The 25,940-nt window shown below is 47.8% G+C and overlaps 1 protein-coding gene across 2 annotated transcripts in view; it reads left to right on the top strand.

Moving 5' to 3' along the window:
• The window catches only part of LOC140411147 (CSC1-like protein 2), a 187,572-nt gene extending 168,088 nt beyond the window's left edge, over positions 1-19,484 (top strand). For both annotated transcript variants that reach the window (XM_072500213.1, XM_072500214.1), the window contains exons 20-23: positions 2,518-2,685; positions 3,848-3,957; positions 4,974-5,036; positions 19,135-19,484. In XM_072500213.1, coding sequence (XP_072356314.1) covers positions 2,518-2,685; positions 3,848-3,957; positions 4,974-5,036; positions 19,135-19,326 — 533 coding nt within the window. In that variant the 3' untranslated portion in view covers positions 19,327-19,484. The remainder of the gene's footprint in view (positions 1-2,517; positions 2,686-3,847; positions 3,958-4,973; positions 5,037-19,134) is intronic.
• Positions 19,485-25,940: the final 6,456 nt, after the last annotated feature.

The raw sequence follows: 25,940 nt of genomic DNA, 5'->3' as shown, positions 1-25,940 counted from the left end.
GGAATGAGTCGAGTGAACCTTCAAGTAAGGAGACTGAAACTATACACAGTGCTCCAGCGGTCGCCTCACCAAGGCCTTTTACAGCTGCAGCAAAATTTCCCTACGTTCATATTCCATTCCCCTTGAGATCAACGCCAGCATTCCATTTGGGCAGCACGGTAGCATTGTGGATAGCACAATTGCTTCACAGCTCCAGGGTCCCAGGTTCGATTCCGGCTTGGGTCACTGTCTGTGCGGAGTCTGCACATCCTCCCCGTGTGTGCGTGGGTTTCCTCCGGGTGCTCCGGTTTCCTCCCAGTCCAAAGATGTGCAGGTTAGGTGCATTGGCTATGATAAATTGCCCTTAGTGTCCAAAATTGCCCTTAGTGTTGGGTGGGGTTGCTGGGTTATGGGGATAGGGTGGAGGTGTTGACCTTGGGTAGGGTGCTCTTTCCAAGAGCCAGTGCAGACTCTATGGGCCGAATGGCCTCCTTCTGCACTGTAAATTCTATGTAAATCGATCTATGTCCTGGTTGCTGGAGTACCAGTCCTTTGTGTTGGGGGAGATGGGCCATCACCTGCTAATCGGCCTGATTAACATGCTAATGGAACAGAGTTTTGATACCTTCTGGACTTTGCTGACAAATATACATTTCAGGCTCAGAACCTGCCTGACTCTTGGCTTGTCCATTTTACCCATCAGTCTTTGCGAGTTGCTCTGTACCTAGTTGGAAGTGGCCATGTCAGATGGCTACACTCAGTCCTCTTGATCCACAACGCGAAGCGTGAAGGATCACAATACTGGGTCTTCTTTGTTCTCAGAGATGCCGGGTACCCTTAACCAAGGAAAGGTTCTACTCTACTCTGTCCTCTGGGTCCAAAAACATTTACCTAATTTCCCTAAACAACACATGTCTAAGAATCTCTAGGGGGCCATTTAACATTCAGTAAAAGGGGAACCTCTAACTGTCTCTAACTAGACTACACTCATGCTGCTATTTACAATCCAGACTTATGTTACAATGCCTCCTTCTGCACTGTAAATTCTATGATTTGCCACTGTACCTGCAGACTAACATTTTGTGATTCATGCACCAGCACATCCCGATCCCCTTGTACCACCAAGTTTTGCAATCTTTTCTCTATTTGAATAGCATACTGCTTTCCCGTTCTTCCTGCCAAAGTGGACAAGTTCACACTTTCCCACATTATACTCCATCTGCCAAATCTTTGTCCACTTATTTAACCTGTCCAAATCTTTTTGCAGACTCTCTCCCACTTTTGAGCAGTCAGTATTGTGATATATGTCTCCCTATATGTACACAGCAAGGTCCCACAGACATGGAAACATAGACACTAGGAAGGAGTAGGCCATTCGGCCCTTCAAACCTGCTCTGCCATTCAATAGGATCATGGCTGTTCCTCGATCTCAATGCCACATTCCCGCTTGAAGCCATTAAAATATTTTTTAAATTATCTATCACTTGAACATATTTAGTTGCTTGGCCTTCACGGTCTTCTGTTGTAGAGAATTCCACAGGTTTACTACCCTTTGAGTGAAGACATTTTTCGTCATCTCAGTCCTAAATGGTCAACTCTGTACTGCGAGACTGTGTCGCCTGGTTCTAGAATCCCAGAGATAAAATGACCAGATAGTCTGTTCTTGTGATGCTGGTGGAGGGATAAATGATGTTGAGGATATCAGGGAGAACTTGCCTGCTCTTCTTTGAAATAGTCCCTCAAGACTTTACATCCACTTGAGGGGCAGACACGGCCTCCGCCGCTTAACATATTGTTTTGAATGACAGCACCTCCCACACTGCAGGACTCCCTCGGTACTGCAGCACAGTGTCAGCATGGGTTATGTGGTCATGCCTGACTCAGAGGCAAGAATGCCAAGAACTGAGTCTCGTCAGAAACATCCCTGGACCAGGTAGGAGGAAATGAAATCTGCCAGGTTCCCCACTCAGTCCCATCTCGGATGGAAAGTTTAATCAGATGGGAAGGGCCTTCTCCCTAATAGCCATGTGTGCAACCCACTTCACTGATAGTTCTCGTTAAACACGTCTCGCTACTCAGTAGTGTGCTAATGTCTACTAACGAGGAAGATCCCAAGATAAAACCCTGCCCTCAGCTGAGCTGCAGTTGCAGGGCTCTGGTTGCCCTCAGTGACTTGGAGCAGGGTAGGAAGAGAAAATAAATGCTCAGGTAGAGTTCACATTCCAACTTGCACCTTTCTGCAAAGTGTGTTTGGGAATATATATATATGAGGGTGTCGGCTGAAACGAGTGCAGATAGTTAAAGAGCTTGCTGCAGTTTGCTGTGCTGGCTTGTAGTTGAATATATGAATAGTTGAACTGGGAGGCAAAACTGCTGGTGTCCAGAGCCCGAGTTGGCAAAAGGGCAAACAGCAAGTTCCTGCGTGAATTCAAACTTGTGGCTGGCCAGGCGAGGGGGGTCGGTGACCAAAGGCTGTGCCATTCTTTGTCTCCTGTGACCAACATTTGCTTTTGTCATGGTTTTTGCTTTGGACCACAGGCTTGATCTACATGCTGCTGAGGCATATGGTGGATAGGTACAACCTGTACTATGCCTTCCTGCCTGCAAAACTCAACAGGAGGACACACGTTGACGCAGTCAAACAGGCTCTGGCTGCACCCATCATCTGCCTGTTCTGGCTGCTGTTCTTCTCTGTACTGCGAGGAGGTAAGCAGGTTTCTTTCTTTCCTTCTCTTCTGGCAATGCAATGGCCTATTGCGCTGTATCCTCACATGGCCTTCCCGAAAATGCTCGTTCCTCAATGTATGCTCCGATCCCAGTCCAGCAGGGAATAATGGTACAATAGGGCTGTGGGTGTGTAATACACAACAGAATTTAAAAAAAAACTTGGTTACCTTTCTCACTAATCCCAAAATACTTTAGTCCTGAGGAGCCATGATAGCCACCTGTTTCAGGGTTTAAAAATATTATTTTGTGGGATGTGGGCGTCATTAGCTAGGCCAACATTTGTTGTTCATCCCTAATTACTGTTGAGAAGGTGGTGGGCCTTCTTTAACCACTGCAGTCCATCTGGTGTAAGTCCATCCACAATGGTGTTAGGATTTCTGACAGTGAAGGAATATATTTCCAAGTCAGGGTGGTGTGTTGCTTGGAGGGGAACTTGTAGGTGGTGGGGTTTCCATGCTGTCCTTATCCTTCTAGATAAGAGAGGCCACAGGTTTGGAAGGTGCTGCCAGAGCCTTGCCTATTTGCTGCAGTGCAACCTGTAAAGGTTCACACTGCTGGCACTGTGTGCCAATGATGGAGGGAGTGAATTCTTAAGATGTTGGATGGGGTGACCATTAAGTGGGCTGCTTTTGTCCTTGATGGTGTCCATCTTCTTGAATGTTGTTGGAACAGCACTCATCCAAGAGTGTATTCCATCACACGGCTAATTTGTGTTGCGCAGATGGTGGACAGGCTTTGGCAAGATTCAGGAGGTAAGTTACTCACTACTGAATTCTCAGCTTCTGACAGTATTTATACAGCAAGTCCAGTTATGTTTCTGGTCAATGGTAACCTCCAGGAGGATGATGGTGGGGATTCTGAGATTGAGATCAAGGGAAGATAGTTGCCATCTCTCTTGTTGGAAATGGTCAGCAGCCCAAGTCTGCATGTTGTCCTGGTCTTGCTGCACATGGGCACATACAGTATGAGGAATCATTAATGACGCTGAACACTGTAATCTTCAATGAGCATCTCCACTTTTGATAGAAAGATAGATGAAGTTACTGGAGATGGTTGGTTGAGCTTGAAGACTGTAGCTGTTGACTTTCTCCTCACTTTCTTGTTGGTTGTTACTGAATGTCTCTCTCTCCCTCCCATATAGGACTGTCTGCGCCAACATCTATCTTCACCTTGTCTGTGGTGGTGATCACCATTTTTCTCTGCATGATTTTCAGTTGCCTTGGCTACTTAACATACTTCACTGTTGTCATGGTAAGTCAAGAAATGTCATCTCCAACAAACACCCCCCCCCCCCCCCCCCCCCCCCCCCCCCCACACACACACGAATAGCAATCTTTAGCTTGATCCCATTATCCAGAATTGTCAGAGGACCCGGGGAAAGGGTTCAAAAGGAGACGGCAGAGCTCCCACAGTGTCGGACTGTGCATCAGGTCCTGGCTATGCTGGATTAGTGCTCTGGTGAAAGCTGCTTCCGCCAGTGAGTCAGGCCAGGTTCAATGGGCTGCCCTCTAACTTACTAGACTTCCCCATCTGGCTGCCTGGACACACGAGATTGTAAATTTCCAAGCCTGCTCTGTGTGACTGTACTTGCTGGAATGACCAAAGTAGGAAATGGAATATCACAATAGACCCAATTGGCCCAAGGGAAAGAAAATGTTGCAGGGCTGATGCTCCTTGAACATTGGATGTGGACGACAATGCACATCCCACCATCACCCCCCCATGACACCGTGCGGGGTTGTAGCAGTGGGCGGGCTGGTGCATCATGCTGCCTGTTGCCAGAATAGAGGCGAGATGTCGTCTCCCATTTGATGTCCCACCAATTTGGCATGGAACATTTATGCACCCGTAGGAGGCACGTGCACTGCACTTTGCACTGGTGACACTGAAGCACTTGGAGATAGCAGGGCACTGTAGTCAGAGTGCAGATTTATTCAGGTAGGCACTCGTTGCCCTTTTCACATTAGTGTTGCAGGATCCTTGTGGTGTTGGATTGGTCCAGGTCAAGTACAGTCATACCTATTTACCAAGTACAGTCATACCTATTTACCAAGTGCAGTCATACCTATTTACCAAGTACAGTCATACCTATTTACCAAGTGCAGTCATACCTATTTACCAAGTGCAGTCATACCTATTTACCAAGTACAGTCATACCTATTTACCAAGTGCAGTCATACCTATTTACCAAGACTATATAGCTGTCTGTACAAGATGGCACTAGTTTAACTAGTGGACAATGACTGATTAGTGTCCATTATTTTCAGGGTTTGAAAGCGCCGACCAAAACAACTGAAGCAGAAATGACAGCCTCTCCCTGGCAATCAAATGTAAGTAACACAGTGACCGTGATTGGTTTTAATAAAGACAAGTGTGGATATGTAGAGATAAGTGTCCTGTAACCCAAGGTTTTTTTTGTAATAATTAGGGGCAAGGTTGAGGAGGGGAAGATATAATATTTGAAACTTTCCCCCTGGCCAATAACCACAGGGGCATAGATTTAAAAAAAAATGTAGAGTACCCAATTCATTTTTTTCCAATTAAGAGGCTTTTTAGCGTCCACCTGGCCTGCACATATTTTGAAGTGTGGGAGGAAACCCACACAAACACGGGGAGAATGTGCAAACTCCACACAGACGGAGACCCAGAGCCGGGATGGAACCTGGGCCCTCGGCGCCGTGCTGTCAGAGGGGCATAGATTTAAGGTCAGGGGCAGGAGATTTAGAGTCAGAGTGTTTTACAGCACGGAAAGAGGCCCTTTCGAGCATCTAACTATTCTAATTCCATTTTCCCCAGCATTTGGCCCGCAGCTTTGTACGCTATGGCATTTCATGTGCTCATTTAAATACCTCTTAAAAGTTGAGGGTTCCCACCTCTACCACTCTTTCAGGCAGCGAGTTCCAGATTCCCACCACCCTCTGGGTAAAAAACATTTTCCTGACATCTCCTCTAAGCCTCCTGCCCACTGCCTTAAATCTATACCCTCTGGTTACTGAGCCCTCCATTAAGGGGAATAGTACCTTCCTTTCCACCCAATGTCCCTCTTAATTTTATACACCTCAATCAGGTCACCTCTCCGCCTTCTCTGTTCCAGGGAAAACAACCCCAGCCTATCCAGTCTCTTTCTCTCGAGAGCTGAAATGACCCAGCCCAGCCAACACCCTGGTGAATCTCCGCTGCAACCTCTCCAGTGCAATCACTTCCTTCCTATAATGTGGTGACCAGAACTGTACACAGTACTCCAGCTGGGACCTAACCAGTGTTTTAGACAGCACAGCATAACCTCCCTGCTCTTATATCCAATGCCTCAGTTAATAAAGGCAAGAATCCCGTAGGCCTTCTTAACCATCTTATCTACCTGTCCCGCTGTCTTCAGAGATCTGTGAACAAAGAACAAAGAACAGTACAGCACAGGAACAGGCCCTTCGGCCCTCCAAGCCCGTGCCGACCAAGCTGCCCGTCTAAACTAAAATCTTCTACACTTCCTGGGTCCGTATCCCTCTATTCCCAACCTGCACACCAAGGTCCTATTGATCTTCTGTACTTCCTAGGGTCAGACCATTCATTGTATATTCCCTTGCCTTGTTCGTCATTCCAAAATGCATTACCTCACACTTTTCATGGTTAAATTCCATTTGCCACTCTTCGGCCCAACTAAATCATCCTATAATCCAAGGGTTTGCTCCTCACTATTACGCCACCAATTTTTGTGTCATCTGAATTTACTTATCATACCTCCTCCATTCACATCCAAATCATTAAATATATACTCCAAACAACAAGGGACCCAGCACCGATCGTTGTGGAACACTGCGACATAGGCTTACAGTCACAAAAACAACCATAAACCTCGGAGAAAATGCTGGAAAATCTCAGCAGGTCTGGCAGCATCTGTAGGGAGAGAAAAGAGCAAAGAATCATTGGACTCGAAATGTGAGCTCGTTTCTCTGCCTACAGATGCTGCCAGACCTGCTGAGATTTTCCAGCATTTTCTCTTTGGTTTCAGATTCCAGCATCCGCAGCAATTTGCTTTTAACCATAAACCTCTGCCTCCTACCACTAAGTCAGTTTTGGATCCAGTTTGCCAAATTGCTCTGGATCTCATGGGCACTTGCCTTCTTCATCAGCCTCCCATGTGGGTCCTTGTCAAGTCTTGCTAAAGTCCATGTGGACTACATCAACCGCACTACCCTCATCTACACATCTAGTCAACTCCTCAAAGAATTCAAATTTGAAAGACATGGGGCGGGATTCTCCAATAATGGGGCTATGCCCCGCGCCAGTGTAAAAATGCTGGCGAATCACTTAAGACTTTAAAATATTTTTTAGAGTACCCAATTCAATTTTCCAATTAAAGGACAATTTAGCGTGGCCAATCCATCTAACCTGCACATCTTTTGGGTTGTGGGGGCGAAACCCACGCAAACACGGGGAGAATGTACAAACTCCACACGGACAGTGACCCAGAGCCGGGATCGAACCTGGGACCTCGGCGCCGTGAGACTGCAGTTCTACTCATTGCGCCACCGTGCTGCCCACAACTCAGGACTTTCTTAAGGATTCTCCTAACTGCAGAGGGCTGGCAGGGCCCCGGACTAGTTCTCGCAGCTCTGGCTGCGGATACCTGGCCCCACACTTTCAGCCGGGAGTCCGCGCATGCACATGGCGGCGGCCACCCTGTAGGACATGGCGGACTCAGACCACAGAGCGGCAGCAAAAATGTGGACTCTGTCCACAGCCGCCACCAGTCATTCCCGGTGGCCAATATGCAGTTAGAACCACGTTGTCGGGAACTCGGCCAGTTTTCCTCGGAGAATCGCAATGTCAATGGCCCTCTACCCATGCCGTGTAGTTCGCGTGCGTGGAGAGACTCCCGAGCAATTCTCCGGGGACCGCAGAATCGCGGGAGCGGCGTCGGACCAGATTTCGGCATAAGCGCCCATTCTCCTCCGCGCCGATCGCGATTTTGGAACGGAGAATCCAGCCCATGAAGATGAAAATGAAAATCGCTTATTGTCACAAGTAGGCTTCAAATGAAGTTCCTGTGAAAAGCCGCTAGTCGCTACATTCCGGCGCCTGTTCGGGGAGGCTGGTACGGGAATCTCCCTTTGACAAAACCATGCTGGCTATCCTGGATTAATCTTTGCCTCTCCAAGTGGAGATTAATTCTGTCTCTCAATATTTTTTCCAGTAGTTTCCCTACCACTGAAGTTGGACTCACTAGCAGGAATTTCCTGGTTCGTCCCTACTTCCCTTCTAGAATAATGGCACCACATTAGCTGTGTTCCAGTCCTCTGGCACCTCCCCTGTGGCCAAAGATTTGAAAATGTGTCAGAACTGTAGCAATCTTCCTCTCTTGCCTCCCACAGCAAGCAACCTGTGATACATCACATCTGGCTCCGGGGACTTTGCCACTTTTAGGACCATTAAAACCGTAATATCTCTCCCTCTCAATTTTTTTCCCATACATGGAGTACAACTTTTTTTCCCCCCCAATTAAGGGACAATTTAGCGTGGGCAATCCATCGACCCTGCATATCTTTTTGGGTTGTGCAAGTGAGACCTACGCAGACACGGGGAGAATGTGCAACTCCACACGGACAATGACCTGGGCCGGGATCAAACCCGGGTCCTCGGCGCTGTGAGGCAGCAGTGCTAACCACCGCATCACCAGTGCATCACCATGCCGCCCAACCTTCTTGATGTTAAGTCGATCATAAATCACAATGCGCCTCCCTGATTTCTAGTGAACACAGATGCAAAAGTACTCATTTAAAACCTCACCTGTATCTTCTGGTTCCACAAATTGTCAACGTGGTCCCTAATGGGCCCTCCCTTTACCCTGGTCTACCTCCTGCTCTTAATATACTTATAAAACAACTTTGGATTCATCTTTATTTTACCCACCAGTGCTTTTTCATGATCCCTCTTTGCTTTCCTAATTTCTTTAAGAAACCCCCTGCACTTTCCATATTCCTCGAGGGCTTTTGTTGTTTTAGCCCTTGGTATCGGCCATAAGCCTCCTTTATTCCTTATCCAACCGTGGCTATCTCCTGACATCCAGGTTCTCTAATAATAATGATATAATCGCTTATTGTCACAAGTAGGCTTCAATGAAGTTACTGTGAAAAGCCCCTAGTCGCCACATTCCGGCGCCTGTTCGGGGAGGCCGGTACGGGAATTGAACCCGTGCTGCTGACCTTGTTCTGCCTTACAAGCCAGCTACTTAGCCCAGTGTGCTAAACCAGCCTCTGGACTTATTGCTCCCACCATTCACTGTCATGGGAACATGGGCAGCATGGTAGCATTGTGGATAGCACAATTGCTTCACAGCTCCAGGGTCCCAGGTTCGATTCCAGCATGGGTCACGGTCTGTGCGGAGTCTGCACATCCTCCTCGTGTGTGCGTTGGTTTCCTCCGGGTGCTCCGGTTTCCTCCCAAAGTCCAAAGATGTGCAGGTTAGGTGGATTGGCCATGATAAATTGCCCTTAGTGTCCAAAATTGCCCTTAGTGTTGGGTGGAGTTACTGGGTTATGGGGATAGGGTGGAGGTGTTGACCTTGGGTAGGGTGCTCTTTCCAAGAGCCGGTGCAGACTCGATGGGCCGAATGGCCTCCTTCTGCACTGTAAATTCTATGATGTTGGCCCTGTACTCTGTTTCCTTTTTGAATTAATCCTATTGCTCTGCTCTGATGCAGGTTTCCCCAAGAGTAGCTGCTCCCCGTTAATTCCGGTCTTATTTTATTAATATTGGCCCTCCCCCAATTAAGAACCGTAATTTCCAATCTATCCTTGTCCCATTCCATAACTAACTTAAATTCTGAGAGATGAGAGGGGAATTGAGGAAAAAGCTTTTCACCCAGAGTGTGGTGTGAAGCTGGAACTCTGTGCCTGAAAGGGTGGTAGAGGTGGGAACCCTCACGACATTTAGATGAGTACTTGAAAGACCACAGCATAACAAGGCTATGGAAATGGGAGTAGAATAGATAGGTGCTTGATGTCTTCTGCAGACATGATGTTGCAAAGATCTATGACTATGATCTTGGTAGATGGATAAAATCTATCTAACATTAGGGGAGACGGTGGTGTTGTGGTCCTTTCATTGGACTAGTAATCCAGAAACACCAGGTATTGCTCCACGGTCCAGGGTTGCAATCCCAGCAGTGAAATTAAAATTCAATAAAACTCTGGCAATAAAAGGTGAGCGTGGAACCATTGTCAATTGACATAAAAATCAATTTGGTTCACCAGGGAAGGAAATCTGCCATCTTTACCTGGTCTGGCCGACATGTATACTCCAAACTCACAGCAATGTGGTTGACTCTCAAATGCCTTCTGAAATGGCCTAGCAAGTCACTCAGTTCAAAGACAATTAGTGACGCCCTCATCCCATGAATGAATGAAAGGAAGTGTTCCTGGGCACAACTTTGACAATAGACCCGGTGGAATCAGTGGGGGATGGAGCAGGTTCCATAGATGAAAGTGTTGCACAAACAGAGTTGAGCGCAAAATTACAGCTCAAGGAATAAAAGGGATGGGAGCAACATGGATGTGAAATTCGCTGAGTGGTTTGGAAGGTTTGTAGTGGAGTTCCCTAGGGGTTGGTGTTAGAACCCTTGCTTTCCTAGATGTTGAATGATCTGAACCCTGTTGTACAATGCACAATTTCAAAACTTGTAGACAATATACAATTTGGAAGCATTGTGACCCACGAGGAGGATAGTTAGAACAAGCCAAACAGGTTGCTGCAATGGGCAGACAAGTATTCATAGAATAGAATAGAATCACTACAGTGCAGAAGGAGGCCATTCATCCCATTGAGTCTGTGCTGACCCTTCAAAAGTCCACCCACCTAGGCCCAATCCTCCTCCATGCAACCCTATCTTAAGGGGCAGCATGGCCAATCCACCTAATCTACACATCTTTGTACTGTGGGAGGAAACCGGAGCACCCGGAGGAAACCCATCCACACAGTCACCCGAGGTTGGTATGAAATAGAGAAGTGTGAAGTAATTAATCTTGGCAGACAATATGAAATAAAGGGTACAATTCTGAGGAGGGTGCAGGAGCAGAGGGGCCTGGGTGCACATGTGCATAAATCATTGAGGTGGCAGGACAGGTTGAGAGAGGGTTCAATTCCCGTACCAGCCTCCCCGAACAGGCACCGGAATGTGGCGACTGGGGGCTTTTCACAGTAACTTCATTGAAGCCTACTTGTGACAATAAGCGATTATTATTATTAAGTAGGCTTACTTTAGCACTGCAATGAAGTTACTGTGAAAATCCTGGGCTTAATTTTTGGGATGGAGTACAAAAACCCGTATAAAACACTGGTTTGACCTCAACGGGAGGATTGCGTCACACTTCTGGGCATCACACTTTGAAATGATGTGACGGTAAAGAGGAACCTGGATGTAATATACGTGGATTACCAAAAAGCGTTCGATAAAGTATCGCACAAAAGACTACTTAATAAGATAAAGACCATGGTATTGGGGGTAGTTTATTAGTATGGAAAGTGGATTGGCTAGCTGATGAACTCAGAGTTGGGATAAGATGGCAACCTGTAACTGGTGGAATGCCACAGGGTTCAGTGGTGGGGCCACAATTATTCACAATATATATTAATGACTTGGACAAAGGAATTGAATGTAGTATTGCCAAATCTGTGGATGACACAAAAATAGGTGGGAAGGCAAACGGTGAGGATGACACAGAGTCTACAGAGGGATATAGACAGTGAGTGGGCAAAAACTTGGCAGATGGAAAATAATGTCGGAAAATGTGAAGGTATGCACTTTGGTAGGAAGAATAAAGGAGCTGAATATTATTTTAATAGAAAAAGACAGCAGAGAGCTGCAGCTTAGGGATTTGGGGGGTGGGTCCCATGCATAAATCCCAAAAAGCTAGAATGCAAGTTCAGCAGGTCATAGGGAAGGCAAATAGAATGGAGTCTAAAAATAGGGAAGTCTTGCTAAAACTATACAAAGAACTATACCTGGAATATCGTGAACAGTTATGTTCCCCTTATCGAAGGAAAGATATACTTGCATTGGATGCAGTCCAGAGAAGGTTCACTAGGTTGGGCCTGTACTGAATCGGCATTTAGAAGAATGAGGCGGCTTTGTGCAAGATTAAAGCTCATGCGATTGGGGGAAGTGTATTGAAGTGGATAGAAAACTGGTTGGCAGAGAGGAAACAAAGAGTAGGGATCAATAGGTCCTTTTCAAATTGGCAGGCAGTAACTAGTGGGGTACCACATTCCGGCGCCTGTTCGGTGCTGGGACTCCAGCTATTCACAATATATATCAATGATTTGGATGAGGGAACAAAATATAACATCACAAAGTTTGCAGATGATACCAAGTTGGGTGGGAGGGTGAACTGTGACGAGGATGCATAGATTCTCCAGCAATATCTGGACAGGTTGGACGAGTGGGCAAACCAATGGCAGATGCAGTGTAATTTGGATAAGTGTGAGGTTATTCACTTTGGAAGCAAAAAGAGGAAGGCAGATTACTACCAGAACTGTTGTAAATTGGGAGAGGGGAGTGTGCAGCAGGACCTGGGTGTCCTTGTGCACCAGTCGCTGAAGGTAAGCATGCAGGTGCAGCAGGCGGTAAAGAAGGCAAATGGTATGTTGACCGTCATTGCGAGAGGTTTCGAGTATAGAAGCAGGGATGTGTTGCTGCAATTATACAGAGCCTTGGTGAGGCCACACCTGGAGTATTGTGTGCAGTTTTGATCTCCTTCTCTGAGGAAGGATGTTCTTGCTCTCGAGGGAGTGCACCAATGTTTTACCAGACTGATTCCAGGGATGGCGGGACTGCCATATGAGGAGAGATTGATTAAGTTAGGATTGTTCTCGCTGGAGTTCAGAAGAATGAGGGGGGATCTCAGAGATTTATAAAATTCTTTTTTTATATAAATGTTTTTTATTGGGTTTTTGAACAAAGTATATTTACCATTATGTATACAGGATAAGAAACATATAATATATATATATATATATATCCTATACACACATATATAGAAGAGAAGGGCACACCCAAACATACCAAAGAAAATAAAATAATAAATAATAAAAAAATACAGTAACAAATAAAATACAATAACTGGTAGGGTATTGTGCAGCAGCTCAACAGCAGCAACTCTGTACAACTGGCAAATTATTTACAACACATAGGAGACGACGGTTTGTGAGGGGGAGGGTGGGGTGGAGACTGGGGAGGTAAATATACATTTGGGTGCCGGAGAAACAATTACAGTGGGCAATACTCCAATGGGTTTGGTGTTGGTGTTGTCGCTTGCTTCTCCCGGACGGATCTCGCTGCCGTCTCACGCTCACCTCCGCTTCTGCCGTTCCTCCCGTCTTTCGTCTTTTTTCTCTCCACGTTCCCTGCTCCTGGAGATGCCAAGTTCGTTATTGTATCCCGTACCTTCCTTCCAGCTCTTATTTCCCTGCCTCCCCCCCACCTCCCTGGTTCTCCTCGCTTGTTCCCTGTCTTGTCTCCCCCCCCCCCTCCCCCTCCCCCCCCATCCTGTGGTTCGCCTTTCTTTCGTTTAGCTGTCTTTCCCCTCCCCCCCCCCCCCCCCCCCCACCTCTCCCGGTCTATCTCTCCCTCTCAATCTTTGGCTACTCTCCTCTGTTTCTTGGCTACCTGGCTATTCTGCTTGTTCGCTGGCCACAAACAGGTCCCGGAACAATTGGGTGAATGTCTCCCACGTTCTGTGGAAGCCGTCGTCTGACCCTCGGATGGCGAATTTGATTTTCTCCATTTGGAGAGATTCCGAGAGGTCGGACAGTCAGTCTACAGCTTTGGGTGGTGCTGCTGACCGCCAGCCGAACAGGATTCTACGGCGGGCGATCAGGGAGGCAAAGGCAAGGGCATCCGCCCTCCTCCCCAGGAATAGATCTGGCTGGTCTGAAACCCCGAAAACAGCCACTTTCGGGCATGGCTCCACCCTCACCCCCCACCACTTTGGACATTGCCTCGAAGAAGGCTGTCCAGTACCCAACAAGTCTGGGGCAAGACCAGAACATGTGGGCGTGGTTGGCCAGGCCTCCTTGGCACCGTTCACATCTATCCTCCACCTCCGGGAAGAACCTACTCATACGGGTTCTTGTTAAGTGGGCTCTATGTATCACTTTTAGCTGCGTCAGGCTGAGCCTTGCGCAGGTGGAGGTGGAGTTGACCCTATGCAGTGCTTCGCTCCAGAGTCCCCACTCTATCTCAATCCCCAGGTCCTTCTCCCACTTCATTCTTATTGCATCCAGTACGGTGTCGGCCCTTTCTATCAGTCGGTCATACATGTCACTACAGTTTCCTTTGTCTAGTATGCTTGCGTCCAGTAGTTCTTCCAGTCGTGTCCGTCGTGGCGGTTGTAGGTACGTCCTTGTCTCTTTTCGTAGGAAGTTTTTGAGCTGTAGTGACCTTAGCTCGTTCCCCCTGGCTAGCTGGAATTTCGCTGTCAGTTCGCCCAGTGTTGCCATCCTGCCGTCGGTGTATAGGTCCCTGACTGTCAGTGTCCTTCTGTCCTGTCCCCACCTTTTGAAGGTGGCATCAGTCAGTGCTGGTGTGAACCTGTGGTTATTGCAGATGGGAGCTTTGTCCAACATTTTGGTCAGGCCAAATTGCTACCGTAGTTGGTTCCAGGACTGGAGTGTGGCTATCGCCACTGGGCTGCTGGAGTGTTTTTTGGGTGGGGATGGGAGTGCCGCCATGGCGAGGGCCCGGAGGGAGGTCCCCTTGCAGGAGGCCTCTTCCGTGCGCACCCATTCGGCTTCTGGCTCCTTGATCCATCCCCTTATTCGCTCGGCCGTCGCCGCCCAGTGGTAGAATCCCCCCCCCCGTACGAAAGCCATGATTAGTTTGTCCAGCGCTTTGAAAAAGACCTTGGGGATGTAGATCGGAATGGATCTATGTAGGAAGAGGTACCTGGGCAGTACGTTCATTTTGATCGTCTGGACTCTCCTCGCGAGGGAGAGTGGGGGTGTGTTCCATCTTTGCAGGTCCTTTTTTACTTCCTCCGTCAGACTGGTGAGGTTCCATTTGTGGATCCCTTTCCAGTCATGGGCTATTTGGATCCCCAGGTAGCGGAATTTGTGTCGGGCTTGTTTAAACGGCAGTCCCATTAGTGCTGCCCCCCCTACTTGTGTGGGTAATGGGAAGATCTCACTTTTGCTCATGTTGAATTTGTAGCCCGAGAAGGCGCCAAACTCTTTCAGGAGCGCGATGGTTCCGTCCATGCTGCTTTGTGGGTCCAAAATGTAGAGGAGCAGGTCATCTGCATAGAGTGAGACTCTGTGCTCTCTGCCGCCCCTTCGGACCCCCCTCCAGCTTTTTGCTGCTCGGAGCGTGATTGCTAGTGGTTCGATCGCTAGAGCGAACAGCAGCGGGGACAGTGGGCATCCTTGTCTGGTGCCCCTATGCAGCTGGAAGTATCGGAAGTTGGTATTGTTGGTCCATACGCTCGCCATGGGAGCGTTGTATAGGAGTTTTACCCAGGAGGTGAACTCTGTTCCAAGCCCGAACCGCTCCAGTACCTCTATGAGGTATTTCCATTCGACTCTGTCGAAGGCCTTTTCTGCGTCTAGGGAGACGATCACCTCTGGTGTGCTCTCCCCGGAGGGAGTCATTATCATGTTTAGCAGGCGCCTGATGTTCAAGGTAAGCTGTCTACATTTGACGAAGCCCGTCTGGTCCTCTGCGACCACCTCAGGTACACAGTCTTCTAGCTTTTTGGTTAGGATTATGGCCAGTATTTTGGCGTCTGCGATCAGCAGTGTGATGGGTCTGTATGACCCACATTCCGTTGGGTCTTTGTCTTTCTTAGGTATCAGCGAGATTGAGGCCTGTGCTAGCGTGGGTGGCAGTGTGCCCCTAGCTAGCGAGTCTGTGAACATCTCCCGCAGGTGCGGGCCAGTGCTGTCGCAAATCTTTTGTAGAAGTCCGCCGGGAACCCGTCTGGTCCTGGCGCCTTCCCCGCCTGCATGGAGCTAATGCTGTCCATGATCTCTCCCAGTGCTAGCGGTGCTTCCAAGCCCCGTTTTCTGCCCTCCCCCACGACCTGAATGGCCAGTCCATCAAGGAACCGTTTCATCCCAGACTCCCCCATTGGGGGCTCTGAGGTGTACAGCCCTTGGTAGAAGGCCTTGAAGGTTTTGTGGATCTTTTCTGGTTCTGTTTCTAATGTGCCTCTGGTATCCCTGATTTGTGCAATTTCTCTGGTGGCTGCCTGCTTTCTCAACTGGTGTGCCAACCAGTTCATTTCATTTCATTTCATTTTCATTTCATTTCATTTTCAACAGGCGGCTGGCTTTGTCACCGTGCTTGTATAGGGTCCCACGTGCCTGGCGGAGTTGGTGCACTGCTTTCCTGGTGGAGAGCAGATCAAAGTTCCTTTGTAGCTCTTTCCTCTCTGCCAGGAGCTCTACGGTCGGGGCCTCGAAGTATTTACGGTCTACCTCCAGTATGGAGTCGACCAGCTGCTGCCTAGCCACCCTTTCCTCCCTATCTCTTCGCACTTTGAAAGCGATGATTTCCCCTCTTAGTACGGTCTTTAGCGCTTCCCAGAACGGGGGGTGAGACCTCCCCGTTCTGGTTGTTTTCCGTGTACTCTGCTATGGCCTGCGATATCCTTTCGTTGAAGGCCTTGTCAGCTAGTAGGGCTACGTCCAACCTCCATGTGGGGCGTTGGGCCCTGCCCGTCTCCAGCCTCAGGTCCATGTAGTGTGGAGCGTGGTCTGATATCACAATTGCAGAGTATTCCACCTTGTCTATCCCCGGAAGCACCGTTTTCCCCACCAGAAGTCAATTCTGGTATATACGTTGTGTACTGGGGAGAAGAAGGAGAATTACTTCTCCCCCGGGTGGCGAACCTCCAGGGGTCCACCGCTCCCATCTGCTCTATAAAGTGACTGAGTTCCCTTGCCATGCTTGAGGTTTTCCCCGTTTTGGGGTTTGATCTGTCTGTCTTTGGATCCTGTACACAGTTGAAGTCCCCCCCCCCCATGATTAGTCTATGCGTCGCTATGTCAGGGATTTCTGCCATGGTCTTCTTGATGAATCTCATGTCGTCCCAGTTGGGCATACACGTTAACTAGCACTACCGGTGCCCCATCCAGGGCCCCGCAGACCATGACGTAACCTCCCCCTGGGTCCGTAACAGTCTTTGTCACCCTAAACATCATCCTCTTGCTGATCAGCATCACCACCCCCCCGGCCCTTGTCCCATAGCAGGAATGGTAGGTTTGTCCCACCCAGCCCTTTCTACCCGCAGTCGGTCCTGCTCTCTCAGGTGTGTCTCTTGGAGGAAGACTATGTTGGCCCTCATATTTCTTAGGTGGGTAAGGACTCTGGATCGAGATTTATAAAATTCCATCAGGACTGGACAGGGTAGCTGCAGGGAAGATGTTCCCGATGGTGGGTGGGTCCAGAACCAGGGGTCACAGTCTGAGGATTCAGGGTAAACCATTTCAGACAGGTTTATAATAATCTTTATTGTCACAAGTAGTCTTACATTAATACTGCAATGAGGTTACTGTGAAAAGGCCCTAGTCGCCACATTCTGGCACCTGTTTGGGTCACAGAGGGAGAATTCAAAACATCCAATTCACCTAACAGCACCGGATTCTCTGGTCACCGATGCTGAAATCGCGTTCGGCCTGAGAATCCAAATTAATGCCCAATACGGGCGCAGCTTTCCCGATACCCCGCCCCCTCCAGAGCGGCGGACTCACAGAGGACATTGCTCGAGGCCCGCCCCTGATGCTCCGCCCCCGACCGGCCGAGTTCCCGACGGCGTGGGTCGCTCATGGTCGCATCCGTTGGAAACTCAGCGTGGCAGCTGCGGCCTCACCCCAGCACCGCTAGTCGGGGGAGGGCTGATCCGCAGGCCGGGGGACATACACACACACACATTATTCGGGGCTGGGGGCACTGTGGGGGGTGGTCCGCGGCGCACGAGCTGGCCAAAGGGTGGTTCTATGTTGCGAGCTGGGTCTGCGGGCCGTGGCCGCCCTGTAGCACGGTGCGGCCACCGCCGTGCGCGGCTACGGACCCGGCACTTCTCCGGGGCGTATCGGCAGCTAGAGCCGGCTGCTCTACACTGCTGGCATACCAGTCCCCAGCAAAACGGGGAATCGGTGGCCGTTTCGCGCCAGTTGTTCAGGCTCAAACGCCACCGTTCCCTCACCAGCGTTGGGACATAGCCCCAGAATCCACGTCTTTCGGGACTTGTGTGAGGAAACCGGAGCACCCGGAGGAAACCCACGCAGACACAGGAAGAACGTACAGACTCCACACACCCAGAGACCTAAGCCGGGAATCGAACCTGGGACCCTGGAGCTGTGAAGCAACAGTGCTAACCACTGTGCTACCATGCTGCCCATTTCTTCACCCAAAGCGTGGTGAGCCTGTGGAATTTATTGCCACAGGAAGTAGTTGATGCTAAAACATTGAATATATTCAAGAGGCGGCTGGATATAGCACTTGGGGCGAATGGGATCAAAGGTTATGGTTATCAAAGGGCAGAAAGCAGGATTAGGCTATTGAGTTGGATGATCAGCCATGATCGTGATGAATGGCGGAGCAGGCTCGAAGGGCCAAAAAGGCCCCCTCCTGCTCCTATCTTCTATGTATTGAGTCACATAGGATTCTCAGGGGGCTTGACAAGGGTAGATGCCAGGAGGTGGTTTCCCATTGTGGGAGTGTCAAGAACCAGAGGGCATAATCTCAGAGTAAGGGGGTCACTCATTTAAGACAGCGACAAGGAGGAATTTCTTCTCTGAGGCTAGTGAATCTGTGGAATTCTTCACCACAGAGAGCTGCAGAGGCTGGGTCATTAACTTTGTTGAAGGCTGAGACAGACAGATTTTTAATCAGTAAAGGAAATCAAGGGTTATGGGGACGGGGAAGTGGAGTTGAGGATTATCACAACAGGTCAGTCATGTTCTCATTGAATAGCGGAGCAGAATCGATGAGTGTATTCTTGCTCCTTTGTCTTATGGCCTTTGTGGAGTTGTGTGAATGATTTGAAGTTACGAGGCTGTTCCCTCTTAACTTCGATGGTGAATGCTATGTGGTGCTAAATAATACAAGGCCACCATATCCTTTGATCCCTTTACCCCCAAGAGCTATATCTAACTCTTTTTTTGAAAACATACAATCATTGGGGGGGGGGGGGGGATCAGTTGGACGATCAGCCATGATCATAATGAATAACGGAGCAAGCTCGAAGGCTGAATGACCTACTCCTGCTTCTATTTTCTATGTTTCTGTCCCCCAGAGAAGGATGAAGTAAGTCTGCTTCTAGAGCAGTCGGGCAAGGACTGAATCGTATTGGCTTGCTGATCAGTCTGCCACATGGGGGATGGCAACACACATCACTTTTAACCAGCTGATGTTCTGATTTTTGACATTTACAGGCCTACATCCCAAGAGTTCTACGTGTCCCCAAAACTGAAAACAGCCAACTTGATTTCCACAATCAGCCATCATATGGTGCAATGGGGGATAGCAATCGGCTAACAGAGGAAGACGACAGCACTCCCCTTCCGGACAATGTTGAAGATAACAAACAAATCTATTTGGTGGATACTGGAGCTAGTGAGATCTAGAAATCTGCCTGAGCTTTAGAACTACACTGTAAAGACTAGCCACTGTGGTACTGTTCGGTTTTGTTTTAACACAAGAGGAATGAATGTCAAATAGCCTATTTACATAAACTTGAATCCTCAATAGCCAATATAAAGAAAAGAAAACTTTGTTTTGCTAATTTCCTTTAAATACTCTTTTTTGAAGGGTTATCGAGGTACATTACCCTTTCATTGCTGTCTTATGGCTCAGGTTTAACAGGTTTGTTAATGTTTAGTGCCATTACAGAATTAATCTATTTGGGACTTCAAACAAAAATCTATTTCCTGGTCCTGAGTTGTGAAGCATTATGGGTTACGGATTTTTAAAAATTATTTTTAAAAAGTTTCCATTAGAGGGGTAATTTAGCATGGCCAATACTACCCTGCACATCTTTGGGTTGTGGGGACGAGACCCACGCAGATACGGGGAGAATGTGCAAACTCCACACGGACAGGGGCTGGTTTAGCTCACTGGGCTAAATCGCTGGATTTTAAAGCAGACCAAAGCAGGCCAGCAGCATGGTTCAATTCCCGTACCAGCCTCCCCGAACAGGCGCCGGAATGTGGCGACTAGGGGCTTTTCACAGTAACTTCATTGAAGCCTACGCGTGACAATAAGCGATTTTCATTTCATTTCAGTAACCCGGGGCCGGATCGAACCTGGGACCTGTGCCGCGAGGCAGCAGCGCTGCACCACCCTGAATCCGTGTAACTCCACGACAACATTTTTTACAAGCAATTGGTTCATTTCTTCTGACTTTGTTAGTGCCATTTTAAATTAACCCAATGCGTGTTGCTGCCAATACCACCTCCTCTTCATTCCCCTCAACCCTGGATAGAACACCTGACAGAAGTTGTTCAATTTGAATCATGTTACAATAAAAGGGAAAAGAGAAAAAAGGTAAATGGGATATAATAGAAATGTCAGTTGAGAGAATATCAGTGGTTCATTGCTACCTTTTTATGAAGGCATATGAAGTATTGATTGGGTAAATCTGTAGTCCTCCAAAGTCAATCAGGATACAACTAGAAGCAGAAAAAGGTAGATTTAAAACTGACTGGTTCAGTTGATGTCTAACTTGGGAGAGGCCTTTCATTTGATGTTCATTGATCTCCATAGTGACTAGTTTTCTGAGCTATATTCAACCATCCAGCACTAATCATGTAATATGTGTATTCTCCATAATGAAAGAATCGTAAAAATGTTCACTGGCCGTCGATACAGACAGCTGGAAGACTCTGGGATACAAACGTGCACGTTACGAGATAGATGGAGTTTGACAACCAAAGACTGCCATTGGTAATTTTTGTAGAAGCTATTTTCTGTTGATGGGGAGCAGGAAAGAGGAAAAAGAATGTTAAGTTCTGGAAACTGAACACTTTCTCAAATGCTTTCTCTCAACATCAAGCACTCTCAAGTCAAGTGTGGGATGAGTTTGCTTTAAGGAGTCAAGAAGTAGCTCATGATCAACTTTGGCTGGGTATTCCTGGAGTTCTTCCTTCCAGCCATGACCCCACACATCTGCCATCAGTCACCTCATGGCATACCAAAGAGGACGTGAAACATATTGGCTGGTAAAAATCAAGGAAAGCCAAAAGATGTTTTCTCAGTACATTAAGGGCAAAAGGATAACGGAGGAAAGGATGGGGCCTATCAGAGATGTACATGGTTACACCTCGAGGATGGTGTGTCTGAAATTCACTGCCTGGTTTGGTGGTGGAGGCAGAAACCCTCAATTTGCTGTAACCTGCAAGGTGCTGGAAGATGGGATTTGAATGGGCAATTCGTTTTTGCTAAATTTTCTGTTTTTCAGCTTCTGGGCAGATCCACTTGTAGAAATCAAATGGTTTTTTTGCTATTTATTGAATATGTTTAAAAACTTTGCAAGTTTCACAAGATGTCTATTGGGTCAGTGTCAAAACATGAAATCAGACACAAAATAATTTGATTGTGACATAGAAATCCTAAGACTTCCCTGATTGGATTACCTTGAAATTTGATCAAAAACGTTGGCCATATTTTTCCTCTAATGGCAAGACGTTCATGTAGTCCGTGTCCAGCACACATCCCATCCCACACCAAATTGTTAGGTGCATTACAATCTTTGTATAAAAAAATAGAGTGAAAGTTAGTTAGTCACCAACCTCCAGCCCGAAATTTACAAGTAGTTAAGTGGCCTTTGATTGACCTCGGGCATTCTAAGCAACTATAAATTGCCTGGATCTGTTTATGGTTAGCAACTGGCTTAAAGGGACAAGAGAAGATTAGTAGCACATCATCACAAGTGTGGTCCAGAGTAGACTACACATGAGCAACTCCAGACAGGATCTGTGAGTTTTGGAATCCTGTTGGAAAGAAAAGAGAAAAGCAACGGTGATAGCAGAACTGCACTAAAACAACTGGTTTGCACATATCAACTGATAGAGCTAAATATCACAGGTCTAGCATGTATTGTATAAACATGCTACCTACATCCAACACGATTGTGGACTACAAGTTACAGCTTTGCATTGTATTTACCAATTGTTCCGATTTATCATTGGAGTTTTGAAGGTTATCTGGTTGGCAATAGAACTCAGGCAAAACATTTTGCTTTACCACACTCCCTGGCACAGGGTTTAGTGTGGACCGCAACTTGCAAATAAAGCAAAATCTGGCTCATTTGCCATGATTTTCATTTTCAAACAATGAAGAGACAAGAGTATAGGAATGAGATGGAGAATCTGGTGAACTGGTGCAATGACAATAACTCTCCCTCTATGTCAACAAAACGAAGGAGATTGTAATCGACTTCAGGAAGTGTAGTGGAGAACATGCCCCTGTCTACATCAATGGGAACGAAGTAGAAAGGGTCGAGAGCTTCAAGTTTTTAGGTGTCCAGATCACCAACAGCCTGTCCTGGTCCCCCCATGCCGACACTATAGTTAAGAAACCCTCACCAACTTCTACAGATGCACCATAGAAAGCATTCTTTCTGGTTGTATCACAGCTTGGTATGGAGCCTGCTCTGCCCAAGACCGCAGGAAACTACAAAAGGTCATGAATGTAGCCCAATCCATCACGCAAACCAGCCTCCCATCCATTGACTCTATCTTTTTTTTTAAAATTTAGATCTTGGTTGGAAGAGGGATGGCAGGGAAGAGAGTGCAATGTTCCTCCTGCAGGATGTTTGAGGTGAGGGATGCCGTTAGTGTCCCTGCTGATTTTACCTGCAGGAAGTGCAGCCATCTCCAGCTCCTCCAAGACCGAGTTAGGGAACTGGAACTGGAGCAACTTCGGATCATTCGGGAGGCAGAGGGGGTCATAGATAGCAGCTTCAGGGAATTAGTTACACCAAAGATTGGAGATAGATGGGTAACTGTAAGAGGGACTGGGAAGAAGCAGTCAGTGCAGGCATCCCCTGCGGTCGTTCCCCTGAGTAACAAGTATACCGCTTTGGATACTTGTGGGGGGGGGGGGGACTTACCCCACTTACTTGTGGGGGGGTACGGGCCTCTGGCACGGAGTCTGTCCCTGTTGCTCAGAAGGGAAGGGGGGAGAGGAGCAGAGCATTAGTAATTGGGGACTCTGTAGTCAGGGGCACAGATAGGAGATTTTGTGGGAGCGAGAGAGACTTACGTTTGGTATGTTGCCTCCCAGGTGCAAGGGTACGTGATGTCTTGGATTGTGTTTTCCGGGTCCTTAGGGGGGAGGGGGAGCAGCCCCAAGTCGTGGTCCACATTGGCACTAACGACATAGGTAGGAAAGGGGACAAGGATGTCAGGCAGGCTTTCAGGGAGCTAGGATGGAAGCTCAGAATGAGAACAAACAGAGTTGTTATCTCTGGGTTGTTGCCCGTGCCACGTGATAATGAGATGAGGAATAGGGAGAGAGAGCAATTAAACACGTGGCTACAGGGATGGTGCAGGCAGGAGGGATTCAGATTTCTGGATAACTGGGGCTCTTTCTGGGGAAGGTGGGACCTCTACAGACAGGATGGTCTACATCTGAACCTGAGGGGCACAAATATCCTGGGGGGGAGATTTGTTAGTGCTCTTTGGGGGGGAGGGGGGGGGGTTAAATTAATGCAGCAGGGGCATGGGAACCTGGATTGTAGTTTTAGGGTACGGGAGAATGAGAGTATAGAGGTCAGGAGCACAGATTTGACTTCGCAGGAGGGGGCCAGTGTTCAGGTAGGTGGTTTGAAGTGTGTCTACTTCAATGCCAGGAGTATACGAAATAAGGTAGGGGAACTGGCAGCATGGGTTGGTACCTGGGACTTCGATGTTGTGGCCATTTCGGAGACATGGATAGAGCAGGGACAGGAATGGATGTTGCAGGTTCCGGAGTTTAGGTGTTTTAGTAAGCTCAGAGAAGGAGGCAAAAGAGGGGGAGGTGTGGCGCTGCTAGTCAAGAACAGTATTACGGTGGCGGAGAGGATGCTAGATGGGGACTCTTCTTCCGACGTAGTATGGGCTGAGGTTAGAAACAGGAAAGGAGAGGTCACCCTGTTGGGAGTTTTCTATAGGCCTCCAAATAGTTCTAGGGATGTAGAGGAAAGGATGGCGAAGATGATTCTGGATAAGAGCGAAAGTAACAGGGTAGTTATTATGGGAGACTTTAACTTTCCAAATATTGACTGGAAAAGATATAGTTAGAGTACATTAGATGGGTCATTTTTTGTACAATGTGTGCAGGAGGGTTTCCTGACACAATATGTTGACAGGCCAACAAGAGGAGAGGCCACATTGGATTTGGTTTTGGGTAATGAACCAGGCCAGGTGTTAGATTTGGAGGTAGGTGAGCACTTTGGGAACAGTGACCACAATTCGGTGACGTTTACGTTAATGATGGAAAGGGATAAGTATACCCCGCAGGGTAAGAGTTATAGCTGGGGGAAGGGCAATTATGATGCCATTAGACATGACTTGGGGGGGGGGGGATAGGTTGGCGAAGTAGGCTGCAAGTGTTGGGCACACTGGATATGTGGAGCTTGTTTAAGGAACAGCTACTGCGTGTTCTTGATAAGTACGTACCGGTCAGGCAGGGAGGAAGGCGTCGAGCGAGGGAACCATGGTTTACCAAAGAAGTGGAATCTCTTGTTAAGAGGAAGAAGGAGGCCTATGTGAAGATGAGATGTGAAGTTTCAGTTGGGGCGCTTGATAGTTAAAAGGTAGCGAGGAAGGATCTAAAGAGAGAGCTAAGACGAGCAAGGAGGGGACATGAGAAGTATTTGGCAGGTAGGATCAAGGAAAACCCAAAAGCTTTCTATAGGTATGTCAGGAATAAAAGAATGACTAGGGTAAGAGTAGGGCCAGTCAAGGACAGGGATGGGAAATTGTGTGTGGAGTCTGAAGAGATAGGCGAGATACTAAATGAATATTTTTCGTCAGTATTCACTCAGGAAAAAGATAATGTTGTGGAGGAGAATGCTGAGACCCAGGCTATTAGAATAGATGACATTGAGGTACGTAGGGAAGAGGTGTTGGCAATTCTGGACAGGCTGAAAATAGATAAGTCCCCGGGGCCTGATGGGATTTATCCTAGGATTCTCTGGGAAGCCAGGGAAGAGATTGCTGGGCCTTTGGCTTTGATTTTTATGTCATCATTGGCTACAGGAATAGTGCCAGAGGACTGGAGGATAGCAAATGTGGTCCCTTTGTTCAAGAAGGGGAGTAGAGACAACCCCGGCAACTATAGATCGGTGAGCCTCACGTCTGTTGTGGGGTAAAGTCTTGGAGGGGATTATAAGAGACAAGATTTATAATCATCTAGATAGGAATAATATGGTTAGCGACAGTCAGCATGGCTTTGTGAAGGGTAGGTCATGCCTCACAAACCTTATCGAGTTCTTTGAGAAGGTGACTGAACAGGTAGACGAGGGTAGAGCAGTTGGTGTGGTGTATATGGATTTCAGTAAAGCGTTTGATAAGGTTCCCCACGGTAGGCTATTGCAGAAAATACAGAGGCTGGGGATTGAGGGTGATTTAGAGATGTGGATCAGAAATTGGCTAGCTGAAAGAAGACAGAGGGTGGTGGTTGATGGGAAATGTTCAGAATGGAGTTCAGTTACAAGTGGCGTACCACAAGGATCTGTTCTGGGGCCGTTGCTGTTTGTCATTTTTATCAATGACCTAGAGGAGGGCGCAGAAAGGTGGGTGAGTAAATTTGCAGACGACACTAAAGTCGGTAATGTTGTCGACAGTGCGGAAGGATGTAGCAGGTTACAGAGGGACATCGATAAGCTGCAGAGCTGGGCTGAGAGGTGGCAAATGGAGTTTAATGTAGAGAAGTGTGAGGTGATTCACGTTGGAAGGAATAACAGGAATGTGGAATATTTGGCTAATGGTAAAGTTCTTGGAAGTGTGGATGAGCAGAGGGATCTAGGTGTCCATGTACATAGATCCCTGAAAGTTGCCACCCAGGTTGATAGGGTTGTGAAGAAGGCCTATGGAGTGTTGGCCTTTATTGGTAGAGGGATTGAGTTCCGGAGTCAGGAGGTCATGTTGCAGCTGTACAAAACTCTGGTTCGGCCGCATTTGGAGTATTGCGTACAGTTCTGGTCGCCGCATTATAGGAAGGACGTGGCGGCTTTGGAGCGGGTGCAGAGGAGATT

The sequence above is a fragment of the Scyliorhinus torazame genome, chromosome 4 (assembly GCF_047496885.1).
Source record: "Scyliorhinus torazame isolate Kashiwa2021f chromosome 4, sScyTor2.1, whole genome shotgun sequence".
Lineage (NCBI taxonomy): Eukaryota > Metazoa > Chordata > Chondrichthyes > Carcharhiniformes > Scyliorhinidae > Scyliorhinus > Scyliorhinus torazame.
Note: the sequence above shows the minus strand (reverse complement) of the source record. Positions and strands in the feature narration are given on the sequence as shown.